Source organism: Melozone crissalis, unplaced genomic scaffold (assembly GCF_028551555.1).
Source record: "Melozone crissalis strain CALT ecotype California unplaced genomic scaffold, PUWL_Pcris_2 ptg000023l_1, whole genome shotgun sequence".
NCBI lineage: Eukaryota > Metazoa > Chordata > Aves > Passeriformes > Passerellidae > Melozone > Melozone crissalis.
The window spans coordinates 5,947,194-5,964,132 of record NW_026535801.1 but is presented as its reverse complement, the minus strand read 5'-3'; the positions used below and the strand labels follow the sequence as shown (position 1 = coordinate 5,964,132).

General features: G+C 43.5%; 2 protein-coding genes across 10 annotated transcripts in view; both read right to left on the bottom strand.

The window, feature by feature from the left end:
- Positions 1-763: 763 nt before the first annotated feature.
- On the bottom strand, positions 764-7,223 carry RBM44 (RNA binding motif protein 44). Its single transcript, XM_054277747.1, has 11 exons — positions 6,546-7,223; positions 6,388-6,431; positions 5,637-5,813; positions 5,117-5,291; positions 5,002-5,027; positions 4,045-4,157; positions 3,173-3,314; positions 2,976-3,049; positions 2,458-2,531; positions 997-1,142; positions 764-896 (listed from the first exon to the last, which is right to left on the bottom strand). Exons 1-11 carry the CDS (start codon positions 7,221-7,223, stop codon positions 767-769), a joined length of 1,779 nt encoding a protein of 592 aa, XP_054133722.1. The 3' UTR covers positions 764-766.
- Positions 7,224-10,778: 3,555 nt separating this feature from the next.
- Positions 10,779-16,939, bottom strand: part of LRRFIP1 (LRR binding FLII interacting protein 1) — a 108,833-nt gene continuing 102,672 nt past the window's right edge. For all 9 annotated transcript variants that reach the window (XM_054277513.1, XM_054277515.1, XM_054277517.1 and 6 more), the window contains 4 exons: positions 16,015-16,132; positions 15,507-15,586; positions 14,785-14,889; positions 10,779-13,586 (listed from right to left, as the gene is read on the bottom strand). In XM_054277513.1, coding sequence (XP_054133488.1) covers positions 13,476-13,586; positions 14,785-14,889; positions 15,507-15,586; positions 16,015-16,132 — 414 coding nt within the window. In that variant the 3' untranslated portion in view covers positions 10,779-13,475. The remainder of the gene's footprint in view (positions 13,587-14,784; positions 14,890-15,506; positions 15,587-16,014; positions 16,133-16,939) is intronic.

Below are 16,939 nucleotides of genomic sequence, written 5' to 3'. Positions count from 1 at the left end.
CTGGCCGGTAGGTGTCAGCTGTGCACCGAAGGTGTGTGACAGTGCTCTCCACACAGCTCAGCAGCGAAGCACTCCAGATGTTGGAATCCAAAATACAGGGAGCTCTCAGAACTTTGGGCCTGTAAGCCAAAGCTTAGAATTAAACACAGGATTTGATCTGAGACCTTGGGAAAGGCTTCCAAACTGAGGTGCTAGACGTGAGAATGTGGATTTATAGTTTAAAGCAGAGACATATTAATAAGAGAAAAAGTTAGAGTTTAAAGATGCAGAAAAAATATAAGTAGTTAATTTAGAATGCAATACTCTAGGTTTGTGTGTCATAACATGACTGGCAAAGAAAACTTACACTGTAGCATGTCCATAAGACAAAATATTTTAAAATTGGGTCAAAACCATAAATATCCTTGCTAACAGTGTTTTATTGGTCAATAAAGCCTTAAAAAGTCTTATAACTAAAGGTCTTGTGACCTCCTGAACCATGCAGTAAAGGTGTGAGCCAAACTCACCCTTCCTATCTATGTAGAAGAAAAATAAACCACATCATCTAAGAACTCAAGAGGTCCCATCTCTAACTCATTCCAAATTCCTTCCAGAATCCCCATATTCAGTAATTAACCACGAGTTTTATACAGTGCTTTTACAGCTCCCAGTCCTTACAGAGCACTGCTCCAGTGGATTCACCCTGGCACCCCCTGTATTAACCCAGTCAGGCTGCAGGGTGGGTTATTCCCTCAGGGTGGAATATTCACCTTTCTCAGGGCTCCTCCTACTGAGAGTAGGGTGTGGAACTCCTCAGAATGGCAGAGGCCTTCTCCTCAATAGCACTGATGGCCAGGCCACTCAGCACTCCTTTGTTCATTCTCCTCACCTCCTGCACAGCCCCCACAATTTCAGCTCTGTGGGAAGTGAGGAAATAAAAGGTTAACATCACATTTTGTGCCACACATTTAGTGATTAGTTACAAATCAGGGCTGAAAAGAACCCCCAATATCTGACCTGCTAAACTCTGGATGCTTTTCTTGAAGTCTCCTTACTAACTTGGTAAAGCTGCTCAAGTTCAGTGCATAAGGAGAAACAAAGATACAAGATGACTTCACTGAGGAACAAGTGGATGTTTTCTGCAGGGAATTTTCCTCAGGATCCTGGAATTGCATCAAAATAAGGGAAAAATGAATGGGTTAGGTATCATACAGGTAATACAACACCTCGTTCCTATGAAAAGAAATATAAAATATAATTATATAAAATAACAATAATAAATATACAAATATATTTATATTTTATATTTATATTGTATTTATATTATATATATTTATATGTTATATTTGTATTATATACATAATTATATATAATACTATAAATATAATAAAATAAATCTAAAATATAAATATATATAATATATAGAAATATATATTATATATGTAATTATATATAATACTATAAATATAAAAATAAATATATAATTTTATACATTATTATATATTTTTAATATAAAATACAATTAAATATAATTAAAAATAAACATAATTACAAAATGAATATAATAAATATAATAAATATAGAATTATATACAATACGATAATTATAATGAATTAAATATAAAATATAAAAATATTATATATATAATATAAACAATATACATAATATTATAAATATAATAAAATAAATTTAAAATATAATTAATTATGAAATCCTAGACCCACAGAATGGTTTGGGTTGGAAGGCACCTTAAAGCTCATCTTATTCCTGCTTTATTCTAAAAAAGTAAAATAAGTGGATCTAATTTATTTTAGCTTAGATGCAATTACCATTTCCCAAAGGAGCAGCATGTTTAAAGGGAAATCCCCAAGGACAGCAAATCTGCGTGGTTTATGTGAGCAACACCAGCAATTACTGATTTGCCCTTTACTCTCCAAGGACCAGGCTAAGCCAATACAAAACTCTCTGTTTGACTGTAGAGATTTCTTGGATTTATGCTGGAAAATCCATGAGTTTCCTTCCCATCCATTACCCCAAAATCTTTCCTGTATAAAGCCACATGACATTTACATTAAAAAAACTGCTGTTACATGATGAAAAACCTAGTGCAAATGGGGAAATTCCAAACTGTCCTGGAATTAAGAAAAAAACAGCTGGACTGTCCTAGTTTAATGCAGGGGAAAAAGAATGGTGCTTTCACTCTTCTGCCACAAATTTATTACCAATATATAATGTATTTTCCTAGCCTGACATAATTTTCTATCTATTAAATGTTATGTGACAAGAAGATTTAAAGCTCTTAGTCTGCCACACAAGATGTGTTAGCAGTAATTATTTCCCTTTTGATTATCTCCAAGTACAGAATGTGCCAGCTGTTGAGTAGGTGATTTCAGATCAGGGCACTTGGTAGTAAATGCAGAGTATGAAAGAAGCCTTAAGAGGCATGAAATTCCTACTACAAATCAAGAACAGACCTACCTCAGGCACTGAGGGCTTTGGGTCACCAACAGGAACAGAGGAATGTTCCTTCCCACTCACCACTATCTTCACTTCTAACAATAAATGTAAGAAAGCAGAGAGTTAGTAGCTGTTCTTGGGCTGACATCTCTGCAGATTTTGGACAGCCCAGAGAGAAAACCTTAGAACAAACTAAGGGAAAGAAGAGAATATTCTAGCAGAAAATCAGTGTCCTGAGAAGCACAGCAGTTCAGTTTGTGGAACATCCTTTCCCTGAGTGTTTCCTGAGATTTTAAGAGGAAACACTGCTCTGAATTAACAGTACCAGTGCAAAGGCTGGTACAGAGAAGCCCCAAACTCTCTGCCTTCAGCACCCTGGCACTTCTCACCACACCCAGCACTCAAGTGTCCAAACACAAACCATTTGTATCTGAAAATTCCAGCATGGGAAGGAAGCACAAAAAGAAGAAGGAGAAGAAAAAAGGAAAGATTTCCATCCATGTGATTGGCTGGGCATTTACTAATTTGAGTTCAAGCACTGCAGGTGAAGTTTTCACGGAAAAACATGGATGGACGAAGAACATCCTTGTACTCAGCTGAGTGCAAGGATTCACTGCCAGAGAATGAGAAACACTGGAACCCCAGCTGGCATTTATTCCCAGTTTATTTAAGCCTGGAGAAGGAACAGAGCACTCCAATAATAAACACCATTAATTGCTTTATCAACTTAAAGCACACAACTTTACCTCTTGAGTCAATCGAGTCTTGCTTTCCTTGTTGCTTTTTCATTTCTTTGCACATTACTGAAATATCTGCCACTGACAAGTCTTCCTTAGCATCAAACCAATACTCACTTCCTTCCTCATTTTTTACACAGCCTTGGCAGTTGGGATAAAATTCAAGTGTTAAAGTTAAAATCAAGGTATGCTACATAAATGAGTATCAAATTTCTGTGCTGAAGAGGATTCAGCTACTTCCATCTCTTGGTGCTACATTTCAAAGAGGTGACGTTACTAGTTTGGAATTCTAATTTAAGTAGAAACTTTTTTTAAAGATGTAAGTAATTAATATAGAGCTGTTATTACTTATTAATAAACGTTGATAGCTGATATATAAAAATTCCATCACAGAAAGGGCAGCTGTGTTACCATTACATGTTTTACACAGGGTTTCCTTCCTCCCCTGAGAGCTTAGCTCACAAATGAAGGATTGTTTTAAAAGGAGATCACTCACCACGTTCCAGAGCCTGATCTTTAATCAGTCCTTCCCACCTCTCAGGGGAAGCAGAGTCACCTGGCTGATCACCATCAGTCTGTGAGTTGTCCTACAAACACATCTCAGTTACATCACAGCACTCCCACCTGATTATAAGTTATTTTTCAGGATATCAGCCCATGAAGTGGGTGAATTAAAAAAAATTAAATCTGCTGATCATCCTCAAGAACCCCCAAGTTATTTTATTTTGAAAGGGCAATTAAAATTGTGAACATAAGAGCTGCATTTGCAATCAGAGGCAGAGGATCCCAGGCTGAGAGCCCTGAAGACTCTGATCACATTTGCAGGCACCTAAAAGGAGAAAATACTTCTCAGCATGACCATCTCCAAAACCCAGGAGTGAAGAATTCCCTACCATATTGACAGAAATCCCCTTTTCTTGCTGTTTTGGCTCTTCAAAGTCAGCTTTCCCTTCACCTGAAAGATCACTAAAACACATCCGAGAAGTTCATACAAAATATGGGACAACAATTTTAAGTTCTACAGTAATTCAAATATTTCCAGAAGCTCACAGTAAAATACATCATTAATAAATCTTGGCTTTTTTCATTATATCTTAATGGTTTTCTGTGTGATGTTCAGATGTATTCCTTACAATTTAAAATACCTGTGCAACTTTGACTAATTATTTACAAAACAAAACAACTGCCTTTGCTTTTCTTCATTAACTTCACTCATGCTCAACAGGAAACTTCAAGCAGTCTCTGGCAGTTAACCCAGTTCAGTAAAAACTTACTGCCACATTTGTTTTCATCTCCACTTACAGAGAGTCACTGGATGGGGTCCCTGAACGTGTTCTGTCATGTACCTGCCTGAAATAAGAAGTTATTTTTCTATCATTCTTCATATCTGAATGATAATCTTAGCAAAACAGCTTCAAATTATCTTTTAATGTTATCTGTATGCTTGATATTATCTCTGCTGGCAGCAAAGTCTTTTTGGTTTTTGTGGTGTGGGATTTTTTGGGGAGTTTTTTGTAGCTTAATGCCATTGTAACTGTAGACAAAGATTTTTAGAAGTGAAAGCAGGGAATCTGGAAAATGACCCGTAAATTGATAACTTTTACTATAAAGATAGTAAAGACAGTCCCTGCTTTGCATATTAGAACACCACAGAGGAAAAATGCCCTTAAAATAAAACCATTGTAACCAAAGGGCAATGCTGATGTTTCAGCTAAACAGCCTGAAACAGCAAAATGCATCCTGAAATAAAGAAATTATAGGTTTAACATCTTATAAACTCATTCCTCAGTTAACTTGGTAAGTACAACAACAAATCAAAACTACTTACTCAGAGTAAAGAATCTTTCTGAAAAACTGTCAAAAAAAAAGGAGAAAGATTTAACTACAATTATCTTAATTATAAAACAATTTCTATGAAAAGCATGAAACAGTTAAGAAGTTACCTTGGAGGCAATGTAAAAGGAAGAGAGGGGGGGAAACTTCAGCTCAACTGACAGTGGTGGAAGTTCATTTAAAGGTGTGCCCATGTTTATTTCCTTTCTCAGGGTGCTGTAATTATTGTCCAGTTCATCCAAAGCCAGCAGCAGAGACGAATATAACTCAGCCTTCTTCTCACAGCTATTAAAATATGGGTGAGAAAGCAACAACAATTGAGACATTTCATTGATTTTACAGCTTCTGGAGGTGCCCAAAGATTTTACAGGGTTTAAAGATTCCTCTCTAAGATTATGGTATATACAACATGAATTAACTGAATGAACTTGAGTTTTGTTCCTGGGAAAAAAGCAGGATTTTGGGACTGTGAATACTACAAAAAAATTAAGGCTGGAAATAAAGCTTGGGGGTCCCTCTGCATAACACCACTAATTATAAACACTCCTATAGAATCTACCAGCACCATTTGGCAATTTTTGCCTGCTAAGCAGTCACCCATTTTATTTTAAAGGACATTACAGCACGTGCCTCCCAAGACAGGTGTTCTCCTCCAAAGCCAGCTCATAAACCTTCAAGCAGTGCTGGTAGCACATCTCATAATGGATGGCCAGGAGCTGCAGCTCTGCTTCAATCGCTCTCTGCAGGACGTTCTGACAGCAGCTCGATGCAGAATTCTTCCCAGTTTGCTTGTTGGGATGTGCTGGCCTTTAAAATAATAATCACAATAACAGAATATTTATTTGGGGCTTCAAGATTTTGTTTGTGGTGTTTTATTTTGAAGCAAGGAGCTCACCAGAAGCTATTTCTGCTATGATTTAAGGCAAATCCTGTTTAGCCCACAATAATAACTGTGAGGATTACAGTCAGTTTTATCAGAGAGGTGGGAACTGCACAAGCACATCATAATTTCTATCCAAAAAGTGAAGCCTTAAGAACAAAAAGAAACTTGGCAATGCTGTGGATCTGCAAACACACTTATTTGGTTTCCACAGCCATAGAGTTTAGCAATAGGAACAGGAATAGTTTAGGAATAAACACAGGAATAGTTTAGGTTGGAAAGGATCTCTGCAGATCTGCACCTGCAGAACAAGGCTGCTTTGGTCTTTGTTCAACTTCAGGAAGTGTTCAGCTCACTCTTCTCACCTGTTCAAGCCCCTGCAGCACAAACTGGTGCCCAGCAAGCTTTTAATTCCATCAATTTTGCCAAGTCACAGAAAACATGAAAAAGCCTCTGATCCAGGATCTCAAATTCCAAAACCAAGAACAACTCCTGACCCACCTGTCACTGCCTGTCTTCCAGCCAAGGTGATCTTTGAATTCCTCCTTTTCAAAAAGCAAAAAAGAAGTCAAAACTTACAGATTAACACCCATGGAGACAAAATCAATGCAAGTTGTGTCAAGCTGGCCTGGTGGCCCTTCTTGTTTTGTGTCACTGACCTGCAGGTGTGAGCTGGGAGCTCCCGTGGGCCATTCCGTGTTGGAAGCAGCATCCACGGAGGTCTGACCCAGCCACCCCTCGTGGGCTCTGCTCACCATGGTCACCTCTGTGCTCACTGCCCTGGAGCACAGACACACCGGGGCACTGCTGCCTCTGCTGGCTGGGAATGCGGCCCTGGGATCAGAGCCAGCATCCACAGCCACACTGGGGACACTCCTCAGGGCGCCACCACGCTCTGACCTCCCAGCAGAGGATTTATCTGCAGCTCCCACAGGGTTCTTGCCAGGGAGGATTTCAGGGGCTGGGAGCTGGGTTTCAGCACCCTCTGCAGCGCTGCTGGTGCCACGAGCTGGTTTTTCACAGCCGCTGAAGTAGGAGGACTCTCCCTGTTTGCAGGGCTGGGCCTCCTCGCTGGGAGGCAGGAAAGCAATGTCGGGCTCCACTGCCACGCTCTGGCTGGGTCTGAGGCTCTTTCCAGAATCTTCTTCCCCTGCTGTGATTCGGGGTGGCACGGCCTTCACCTCTGCAACCTCCTCCTGCTCAGAAAACTCACTCCAGTTGCTCTTCTCCTCCTCATAAGCACTGAGATACTCCAGCTGTGAGTCCTCCCCTAAATCTGCACCCAGGCAGGAGGTCTGAGTGAAGCAGCTCCTCCTGCTGCTCTTCTCCACTTCCATGGCACCAACACGAGCTCCTGCTGCTCCTCAGAGGGAATCACACAACTCAAAGTCACTGGCTTGGCTCTTCCTGCCTTAATAAAAAATGAAGAGAAGTTCAAGATGCTCCATAGTGTACAGAAGGACAAAAAAAATTACATTAAATTAACAAAAAATTACATTAAATTAATTTGATAATTAAATTAACCATCCTCTTTTCACCTACTGCATGCAGGGAGGAATTCTATAGCACCTTCCTAAAGAAATCCCAAGAGCTGATTTCTGAACTGGTGGAATCCCTGTGACACCATACAGCACACAAAGGGTTAAAATAAAGGTTGCTTCTATTAAGGAAGAGGTGAAGTTTGAGCTCTGTGCCTCCCAAAAACTAAAAACCCCTTGGGTGTTGGACAAGGGGGAAATCAAAGCATATTTCTCTTCTTGCTTCCCCAGAATTAAGAAACTTAACAGGGACAAAACCCCAAGAAAACCCAAGAATCCTTTCCATCAGTTATAAAGGAACATAGGAAAGTCATTTAGCAATAGAAGGAAGCTGTGCAATTCACCAGACTAAAGCAATACACCTGCTCTGAACTTGCAGCAAACCCAGTTTGGTAACAAACACCAATAAAAAGCAGAGAGAAAGCATGTAGGGATGGAAGATGCTCTTTGTGAAGCTTATTTCTTAGAAATATTGTCAATTCTTCTCTGCTTTCCCTCAGAAGCTTCTAACAAAGAAACGAATACATACAAACATTAGCCATATTTCTCAATTACGTCTGCTTTCTAAACTACTTAAATGACACATCCCAATTCCAGTCACTGTCTCTGACAGCCCTTCCCCAGGGGGTGGGAGGGAATAAGGATTAATATGCAAATGTTCAAATATTCAAGCCTTTCACCATCCCAGACTGCTCCAAGCCCCCTCCAACCTGGTCTTGAACACTTCCACGGTTTAATTATACACTTCTACAGTGATTTTTGCCTCCAAAACGTTGTCCTTTTTTACTACACTAACTACTTTCACCCCCTAACTAAAGCTTGAGCAACTCTGTGGAATTAAAAAGCCAAATGCTACCAAAGCACATCCCAGATGCCTGTACAGAAATCGCATTATTACTACAGAGAAATAACTTTTCCCCCTCACTTTTCCCTTGAGAACAAGAACCGAAACACCTCCACACTACAGATAAGGTACAATAACCCCTCCTTGTCGCTGTTAGTGACACAACCAAACGCTGAACCACAGCCGAGCCCGCCCCGGCCGCAGCGCCGGCTGAGGAGCCTTGAGGGCAGCCCGGTGCTCCCGCACGCCCGGGGGAACCCTCAGGCCGGAGAACGGCGTCTCACCGCAGCTCCAGGGCAGGCTGAGGCGCGGCCCCGCCGCCCGTACGAAGCCCCGGGCCCGCTCCGGTCACACACCACACGAAGCCCCGGGCCCGCTCCGGCCACGGCCCGCACGAAGTCCCCGGTCCGCTCCGGTCACCGCCCGCCCGCAGCCCTCACGGCCCCGCCACACACGCGCAGCCAACGCCCTCCGCCGCGCCCCGAGCTCATTGGCTGCGGCCCGCAGCGCTCCGACGCCTCATTGGCCGGCTCGGAGCCCGCTCTCGCCGTGTGCGCCTCCTCCCTCCTTCCCTCAGAAAATGGGGTCGCCAGGTCCCCTCAGAGGCGGTACCGCCATATTTCCCCAGAATTGGTACCGCTGTATGCCCTCAAAGGCGAGCCGCCGTGTCCCCCCAGAATCGGTACTGCTGTTTCCCCTCAAAGGCGGTACTGTCATATTCCCCTAGTATCGGTACCGTTGTGTTCCCTCAAAGGTGGTGCCGCCATATCCCCTCAGAGACAGTACCGCTGTATCCCCTCAAAGGCGGTACCGTCATACTCCCGCAGAAGGGGTACCGTCGTACTCAGAATCGGTGCTGCCGTGTTCTCTCAGAGCCGGTACTACCATATCCCCCCAGTATCGGTACCGCTGTATCCTCTCAAACGTGGTGCTGCCATATCCCCCCAGAGACAGTACCGCTCTATCCCCTCAAAGGCGCGGCCGCCGTGTTCCCTCAGAGCCGATACAGCCATATTCCCTCAGAAGCAGTACTGCCGTGTCCCCTCACGGCTCTCCCTTCAAAGACCCTTTTGTCCCTTCACTGACCCTTCTCTCCTCCCACGGTCCCTTCTCTCTCCTTATGGTCCTTTATCTCTCCTCCCGGTCCCTTCTCTCCCCTCACGGTCCCTTCTGTCCCCTCACGGACCCTTCTCTCTCCTCACGGTCCCTTCTGTCCCCTCACGGTCTCTCTCCCCACGGTCCCTTCTCTCCCCCCACGGTTCCTTCTGTCCCCTCACGGTGCCTTCTCTCCCCTCACAGTTCTTTCTCTTTCCTTTCACGGTCCCTTCTCTCCCCTCACGGTTTCTACTCTCCCCTCACAGTCTCTGCTCTCCCCTCACGGACCTTTCTCTCCCCCCACGGTTCCTTCTCTCTCCTCACGGTTCCTTCTCTCCCCTCACGGCTCTCCCGCCGCCGAGCACCGACAGACCAAAGCGCGGCCGGCCAGCGGGGAGGGAGAGCAGCAGCTCTTGTACGGCTACTACAGACCCACAGAATTATCCTGTGCTGCAAGGGACCCACGAGGATCATGGAGTGCAACCCCCAGCCCTGCACAGAACTAATCCCACCCTGTGCCTCAGAGCATTGACCAAACTCTGGCAGCTCCTTGAATTTTGCTTTGGGGCTGTGATTATTCACTGGGGAGCCTGTTCAGTGCCCAACCCACCCTTTGGGGGCAGAACTTTTCCTAATATCCAGCTTAAACCTCCTCTGGCACACATTAAAACCTACCTGAAAGTTTCCAGGCTGAAGGAGCACCTTATAGGAGTGCAGACAAACCTACCTGCCACACAGGTCCATGCTACTTGTGCAAGGGGCTCTGCTTCTTCATTTAAACACATGTGTAAAGGTTGTAATGAAGTGTGTAAAACATTACTCACAGTTGCCTAAAATTAACCTGCAGAGACATAGGATGGTTTAGAGCATCTAAAGTGAAGACAAGCATTATACTCCTGCTTAGTCTTTCACGTAAATGACAGCTCTGGCAACACATCAGGGCAAGAGGATATTTAATACTAAAATAACATATTTTTGATGAACCAAACTACCTCCTATTGTGAAGGAGTCTTCATGAAGGATTCTTCAGGGAAAGCTACTGTGTGGGTTACCTCTGTGTTCACCATAAATAAAATTGGAGAATGAATCCAATTAGCAACACCATTCAAATTTCTCCTGATGGGGGACTATCCCTGTCCTCCCCATCCCCAAGTGCACCTGGTCATTAATATGCCAAAATTTGGAGGTGTATGTGCACTCTGCCACTAAAAACACTGATATTTGGAGGTACATCTCACACCAGTGCCCTCAGTCACACAAGCCCTGAATTTGTACATTTCCCAGCCAGTGTTGCTCATGTTTTGTGTGATCCTGCAGCAATGTTTTGAAAAGGAAAATGAGCTGTTACACCTGTATCACCCTGAATTTTCTGTATTTTCCAAGAGAATCTGTACTGGTAACATCAGCATGGACAGACCACTCCATAAAAACTACCCAAACAAGTGACATTTTATTGGCGAGTTCTGCTCATAATGAATTTCCTTTTCCACGCTCACATTTCCTAACAGAGCGATTGGGGGGGAAAAAAACCCAACAAAAACAAAACCAAAAACATTTCGGGTAACATTCCATTTGCAAGCGATAAAAATCATGTAACATTTAAAAATAAAACAGAGGATAAGAAATTGAAACAGAAGTTGTAGGAAAACCCATCCTGGTTCCCCCAGGAGCTGTTCCTCGCCCGGCTGCCGCCACCTCAGCCCCGCTCTCAGGGTACCGAGGTGCTCTCGTTTGGTGCTCAAATTTTAGGACTGGGACATGTGCTATTATCACCATTCAAAGCCCTGTTGTTGTTGTACATTCTTCACAGAAAAACATAGAACAGTTTGCAGTAAACCAACCAGTTCTTTTTCTTCCCTTATTCTAACGCTAAGTCATACTGAAAGTTAGGGGAGAGGGAGGGGGGAAATGTGGCTTCAACATTCACCTACTTTATCACACACAAAGGTTTCTACTAAGAGCATATCCAGGGTGAAATACACATCTGATTTCCGTCATAAGGTTGATGCTTATGGGGTGTGAGATGAAATCTACTTCAAAATGATAAACACATCCCTTTTTGATGAACAAAGTGTTATTTTTTTGCCTTTTGGACCAACGCTTGGTTGCTGGGTTGTTTCTCCTGAGCCCGGCCAGGAGAGGCAGCTTGCACTGCTGCCACAAATGAAGTGATGACTGGTGGCAATCACACACCTTACCACTGGTAAGATGTCATATTTAGCATCTTTGTTTGCATTCTGAAAATCCCTTTGCTTGTTTTTTAGGCCCCCGAGGCTTTGTACACCAGAAATTACACAAGTCATGCACAGAAAATTGTAAATTGGTATCCACAGCCATTTTGAGGTATTCCACAAGAAACTTGGCTCTGCACCTGAATGTTCCTCTCAAAAACAATAAAAAAAACCCAAAACCCAAAGCCCTAACTGGAGTGGAAATTTAATTTAAAAATATTCCTTGCAACCCACGTTTCACCACATTTCATCAACAACTGAATTCCCCAGGGGCACAAAAAAAAAAAAGCCTTCATCCTTTTCCTGGAAGAATAATTTCAGTACTTCATTCCTAATTTTTTCTTGTGCACTTGGAAGAGATGAAGACAAGGGTGTTGTTTCCTAGCCAAACCAGAGAAACACATTCAGACAGCGGTTTTGGTTTACTGAATTCGTGAAGGTGCTCGAGGAAGATACCAGAGATCCCCTTGTGTTGGAAACAGCAGCGGTTCCTGCTCTAACCTCCCGTCTGCGAGGAGGAGGCTGGGGAAAGACCTGGATTGCAGGGTCTGAAGACCGAGTTAGGAAGAAATGTGATCTCCTGGGCGTGGATTTGGCTTGGTAGAAGCTCTTGAGGCAGCCACAAGGGGACAGGAGACGCTGCTCCACCGCGCGAGCGGATCGCAGAGGGACCGGCTTTCCTGTTAGGGCTGAGGTGGGACGGGCAGCCGTGTTCCTGGGGTAGCAGCTGCTCTCCTTTGAGTAGTACATTCAGAATGAGTTCTGGTGAAGCAGAGCTGTAGTGCTGGCCGTGTGCCATTGTTACACACGCAAGGATTGCCCGCAGCATCTCGCCGGGTTACGCTGCTCTGCGGGAGAATGGGAAACCTCCGCGGTGATCCTAGAAGGAGATAACTCGCTACTTCCGTAGCTGTAGAAAACCCATAGGCAGTAATATTTTCTAAAGTGCTTCTTTACTTAGCAGTTCCTCTTTTAAAAATCAGACTTGTATTTTGTAGCGGCGTCGTTTCCTAGTAGGTCATGGACCGGTAGATAGTTTCTGATGTAAAAAACCCATTACATATTTTGTTCAAGCAAATGACACTTGCTTTGATAAATGCACCAAAGAGAGTGACCCAAGTGCAAACCCCACCATTTCTGAAAACACGGCCTTATGCTGGTTTATTAATGCAACCTTACATCCTTTAAAAGTCATTTACTTCGACTCCAAGAGCAGGGATTAAATAATACAAATAAAAATTGAAAATCCAATGAAGCTATTGCCTATTTACCCTGAAATAAAAGAGTCTCACGATTCTACTGGTGCAAAAATCCCTCCAAACACATTTGTTTTATTGGCAAAGTCATTTAAGGTCACTTTTGCTTCCAAGACCATCTTCTTCCATGGTTTCCACTGAAGGAGTTTTGCTTTGTAATGGCTTGTGGTTCCACAGTGATTTGTAAATGAAAAACCTACTATGAATAACTCTACCGTAGTCACTAAATTACAGATACTGTCATGAGAAAAGTCCCAAAACTTACAGTGTTCGTTTTAAAATTTTCAGCAAGACACAAAAATTCCAGTCAGAAGTGTTTTCTTTGAGTGCCATTTTAAACGGCAAGAAACGGCTGCTGTGCCCTCAGGATGGAGAATTCCATGTGCTTCTTACGCGTTGTACTTGGAGCGCGCCCAGAGCTCGGCGTGGGAGGGCTCCCGCGGGCACAGCCACGTGGATCATCACATCACATCACATCACTCCTCCTATGGATGTAGTGCAGCAGGCTGGGATCTGCGTGGGGAGGCACGGAGCAGGAGCTGGGGCGGCCTGGTCTCAGGAGGCGGTGGCACCAAGCGTCCCGGGCAGCGGCGGCGTTCCGCTTCCGAGCAGCGGGAAGGGCTGGCTATTGCTGGGACAGCAGAGCGCTCCGGTTGGCCTTCATCTTCTCCAGCCGCTTCACCAGGTGGCCGTTGCTGACCTCCAGCTCCTCGGTTTTGTCCAGTGCTGAACGGAGCTGAAGGAAGGAAGGAAGCAGAAAAACACTGTGATTTTCACCGTGTTATCCTTTTGCAAAGGCACAGCAAGGTTTGTGGTTGTCAAGGCCAACTGACCACACTAACTTGGAATATAAAGCATCTGAAAATTCCTTCAGCAGTGTTAAACTGCTTTGCAGGCCACACACAGGTATTTAAGCACACTGCCAAGAACCCAGGGTATTTACAGAATGCTGAACAGAAAAGACCAAGGTAGGAAGAAATGCAGTCTCCCAAGTCTGGATTTGGCTTGATAGAACTGTGTGTCTTGAGGCAGTCAGCATGCACACAAGGTTACTCCTGTGGAGCAGGAGATTCCCAGGGAATCACAGAATTTCCCTCAATCCAAAAGCACAAGGCTCTGGGTGATGTACACCTGTCTCACTGCCCAGCTTTTGTGTTTCTGGTTCCTAGAACTCTATCCACAGCCACAGTTTCCTATAAAACCCTGCATAAGCATAAAGAGGCAGACCATAAATCTGCAGCACAGGCTGGGGAAGACAGAGGTGAATTATTATTCAGGATAGCTGCATGGATGTGCTCTATGCAGTCAGAGTTTTGCTCTCTCAGGTGAGTTTTGACATTCAGTTTTACTTCTTTCTGAGAACAAATGTTGTCCTAGACACCAGGGGTAATGTTCATTTTGCTGGAATGTATCAATGTATCCATGAGATCGGGGTAGGGAGAGAGAGCTGGACTGCACAGAACAAGATGGGCAGCAAAGCAGAAGGATATTTAGAACAAGCAAGGAGCCATACTGAAAAACAAGTCAAAGAAGCCCCTCTGGAGGCAGTGAGAGAGAAGCTGATGAAGGTATTCAGGCTCTAAGCAGACAGAGGCACGGTCAGAGCCTGTGCACAGCCACACCACCCCAGACAGGCCTGAACAGATTGGCAGGGCAAGGCAAACAGGCTCACAAAGAACAACTCACATCCCTTGAGCAAGTCAGATTGGGAAGGAACAGTGAAAAGGCAGTGGGAGCTCACAGCCATGACTGTTCCTCCAGTTTGAGTGCTGAAAACTTGGTTGCACACTTAGAAGGAGTAACTAAAGCACTAAAGCAATGAGATGCTCATCCCTTGCTGTGCCAAGAAAGGTGTTCCTCCCCTAAAACACCCAGGGAAGCAGGTTTCCCCCACAGGAGCAGGCTGAGCTGTGACAGCTCGCGGGGGGAGTTACCTCTCTCTGCAGTTTGCGTTTCTCTGCCTTCAGTTCATCTTCTATTCGCTCAGCATTCTCAGCAGCAGTTTTGTAGCGGGCTACCTGGCCTTCCAGTCGTATTACCTGAGGTGAAGGCAAAGGCTGGGATGAGGAGCTGTGCCAAGAAGTTACTCTGAAGCCTTACTCTTCCACTAATACTCAAGGAATAACCAGAGAGATGCTAACTCCTCTTTGATAAAATAAAGGCATATTTTCAGGGAAGAAAACAACACCAAGGAATCCTGGCAACAGTAATTTACTGCTGACCTTTTGTACATATCCATATTTGATATGCTTCCAGCAACAAAAAATACAGTCCATTGACTACATTTCTCTTAGCAAGAGCATTGCTGATGTAGCTTGGACAAGAGCAAACAATCAAAATGGAACAGCTGTGTATAAACTCCATCTCTACCACATCACATGCTGGGAACCATTTAAAACCTGTTGACAGCTAGGCATAAGGAAATGTTCAGCAGAGTTCATCAGGTACTGTTGCTTTTGACCATTCTTCCCTCAGCACAGAGGAATAATAGAATCCTTCTTCCCCATACATAAATGTCATAGTGGCCCTCATGCTCCAACACTCCCATTTCTTATTTTAAGGGAAAATCACAGTAAACATAATTTCATTTATCAAAACACACTTTCTCTTTGTATTCTCACCATGCCTGAACAAACAGAACAAGCCAAAAACTTACATTCTGCTCCAATGCTGTTATCTCTTGCTCAGACTTTGCTAGTTTAAATTTGAGATCACTGATCTGTCTGTTGGCATCTCCTAAAAGAATCGCAGATTTATCAGAGATGTCAGAACAAGTGTGAACAGTTTCTAACAAGTCTGTGGTAAAATTTCCATGCATCAAGGATGTACGTGGGGCAGCAGGAGAGTAGCTATCTCAGAAAGTGCCCAGCAGAGAGGCACCATCCCAATCCTGCCTGATTCCTGCCAACCACTCTGAAGGCAGAATTAATCTGAACTCCCCCCAACTCTGCTGAGGAGCAATAACAGAGATTTCCAACTTCAATCTAAAACAAAGGCTCCTAATTCCCTCACCTCTGCAGAGGTGCATGGCTGCTCCCAGGAGAAAGCTCCACTGGAACTGAAGGCTCATTCTTACTCAGAGCCATGTGCTTATTATTGTACTGATACATTTTCTCACTCACATGCAGGGTACAAAATTCTCTTAAAACCAAAATACAGCTCACTTTGGAGGTCAATCATGTGCATATCTGTCCCGTTTTCCAGAACTTCATCTTCAGACTGTGTATTTTCCATCTTGCCATTCCTTTGCTTTTCTTCCAGTTGTCCCTTTAATTTTTTAATCTGAAGGACAGAAAATAGTTATTAAAATCACTAAGGGAAATGATGGCTTGAATTCACTCCAGTATTATAAAACCAATTATGAATTTTTTAAACATAAATTCAAAAAAATATTCTGTTACAAAGCAACATCCTAGAAATTATTTTGGCAAATGACTCACAGTATTTTACACATCAGTGCTTATGTACAAGTTCAGGATCAAAACAATCAGTGAAAAATGACGGGTTTATTTGAAAAGCCATAAATCTTCTGCAGGCACATCCATGTAAAACATTCTTAAAAACTCCCAAAGCTGTGTTTGGTTGCGTGCCAGTCTCAAGGCCAGTCTCAAGGCCAAGGTCACTGAGCATAAATGAAAGCACAGAGTGTCCTGCAGGGCAACAGATCAGATGAAGTTTTTTGAATAAGCTTTATAGCCACTATGGAATCCTGTCGCAGACAACTTTTATGGAAAATCCTTTCCTTAGGATTTTTCCTCCTGAGAAGCTGAGAGGCCTCAGGAACAAAATGCAAACATTGATTATCTGCTGCTGTGGAATGGAGCAGGTGTATCTGTGATTGGCCCATGTTGGTTGTTTCTAATTAATGGCCAATCACAGTCAGCTGGCTCGGACAGAGAGCCGAGCCACAAACCTTTGTTACCATTCTTTCTTTTTCTATTCTTAGCTAGCCTTCTGAGGAAATCCTTTCTTCTATTCCTTTAGTATAGTTTTAATGTAATATATGTAATAAAATAATAAATCAAGCCTTCTGAAACATGGAGTCAGATCCTCGTCTCTTCCCTCATCCTAAGACCCCTGTGAACGCCG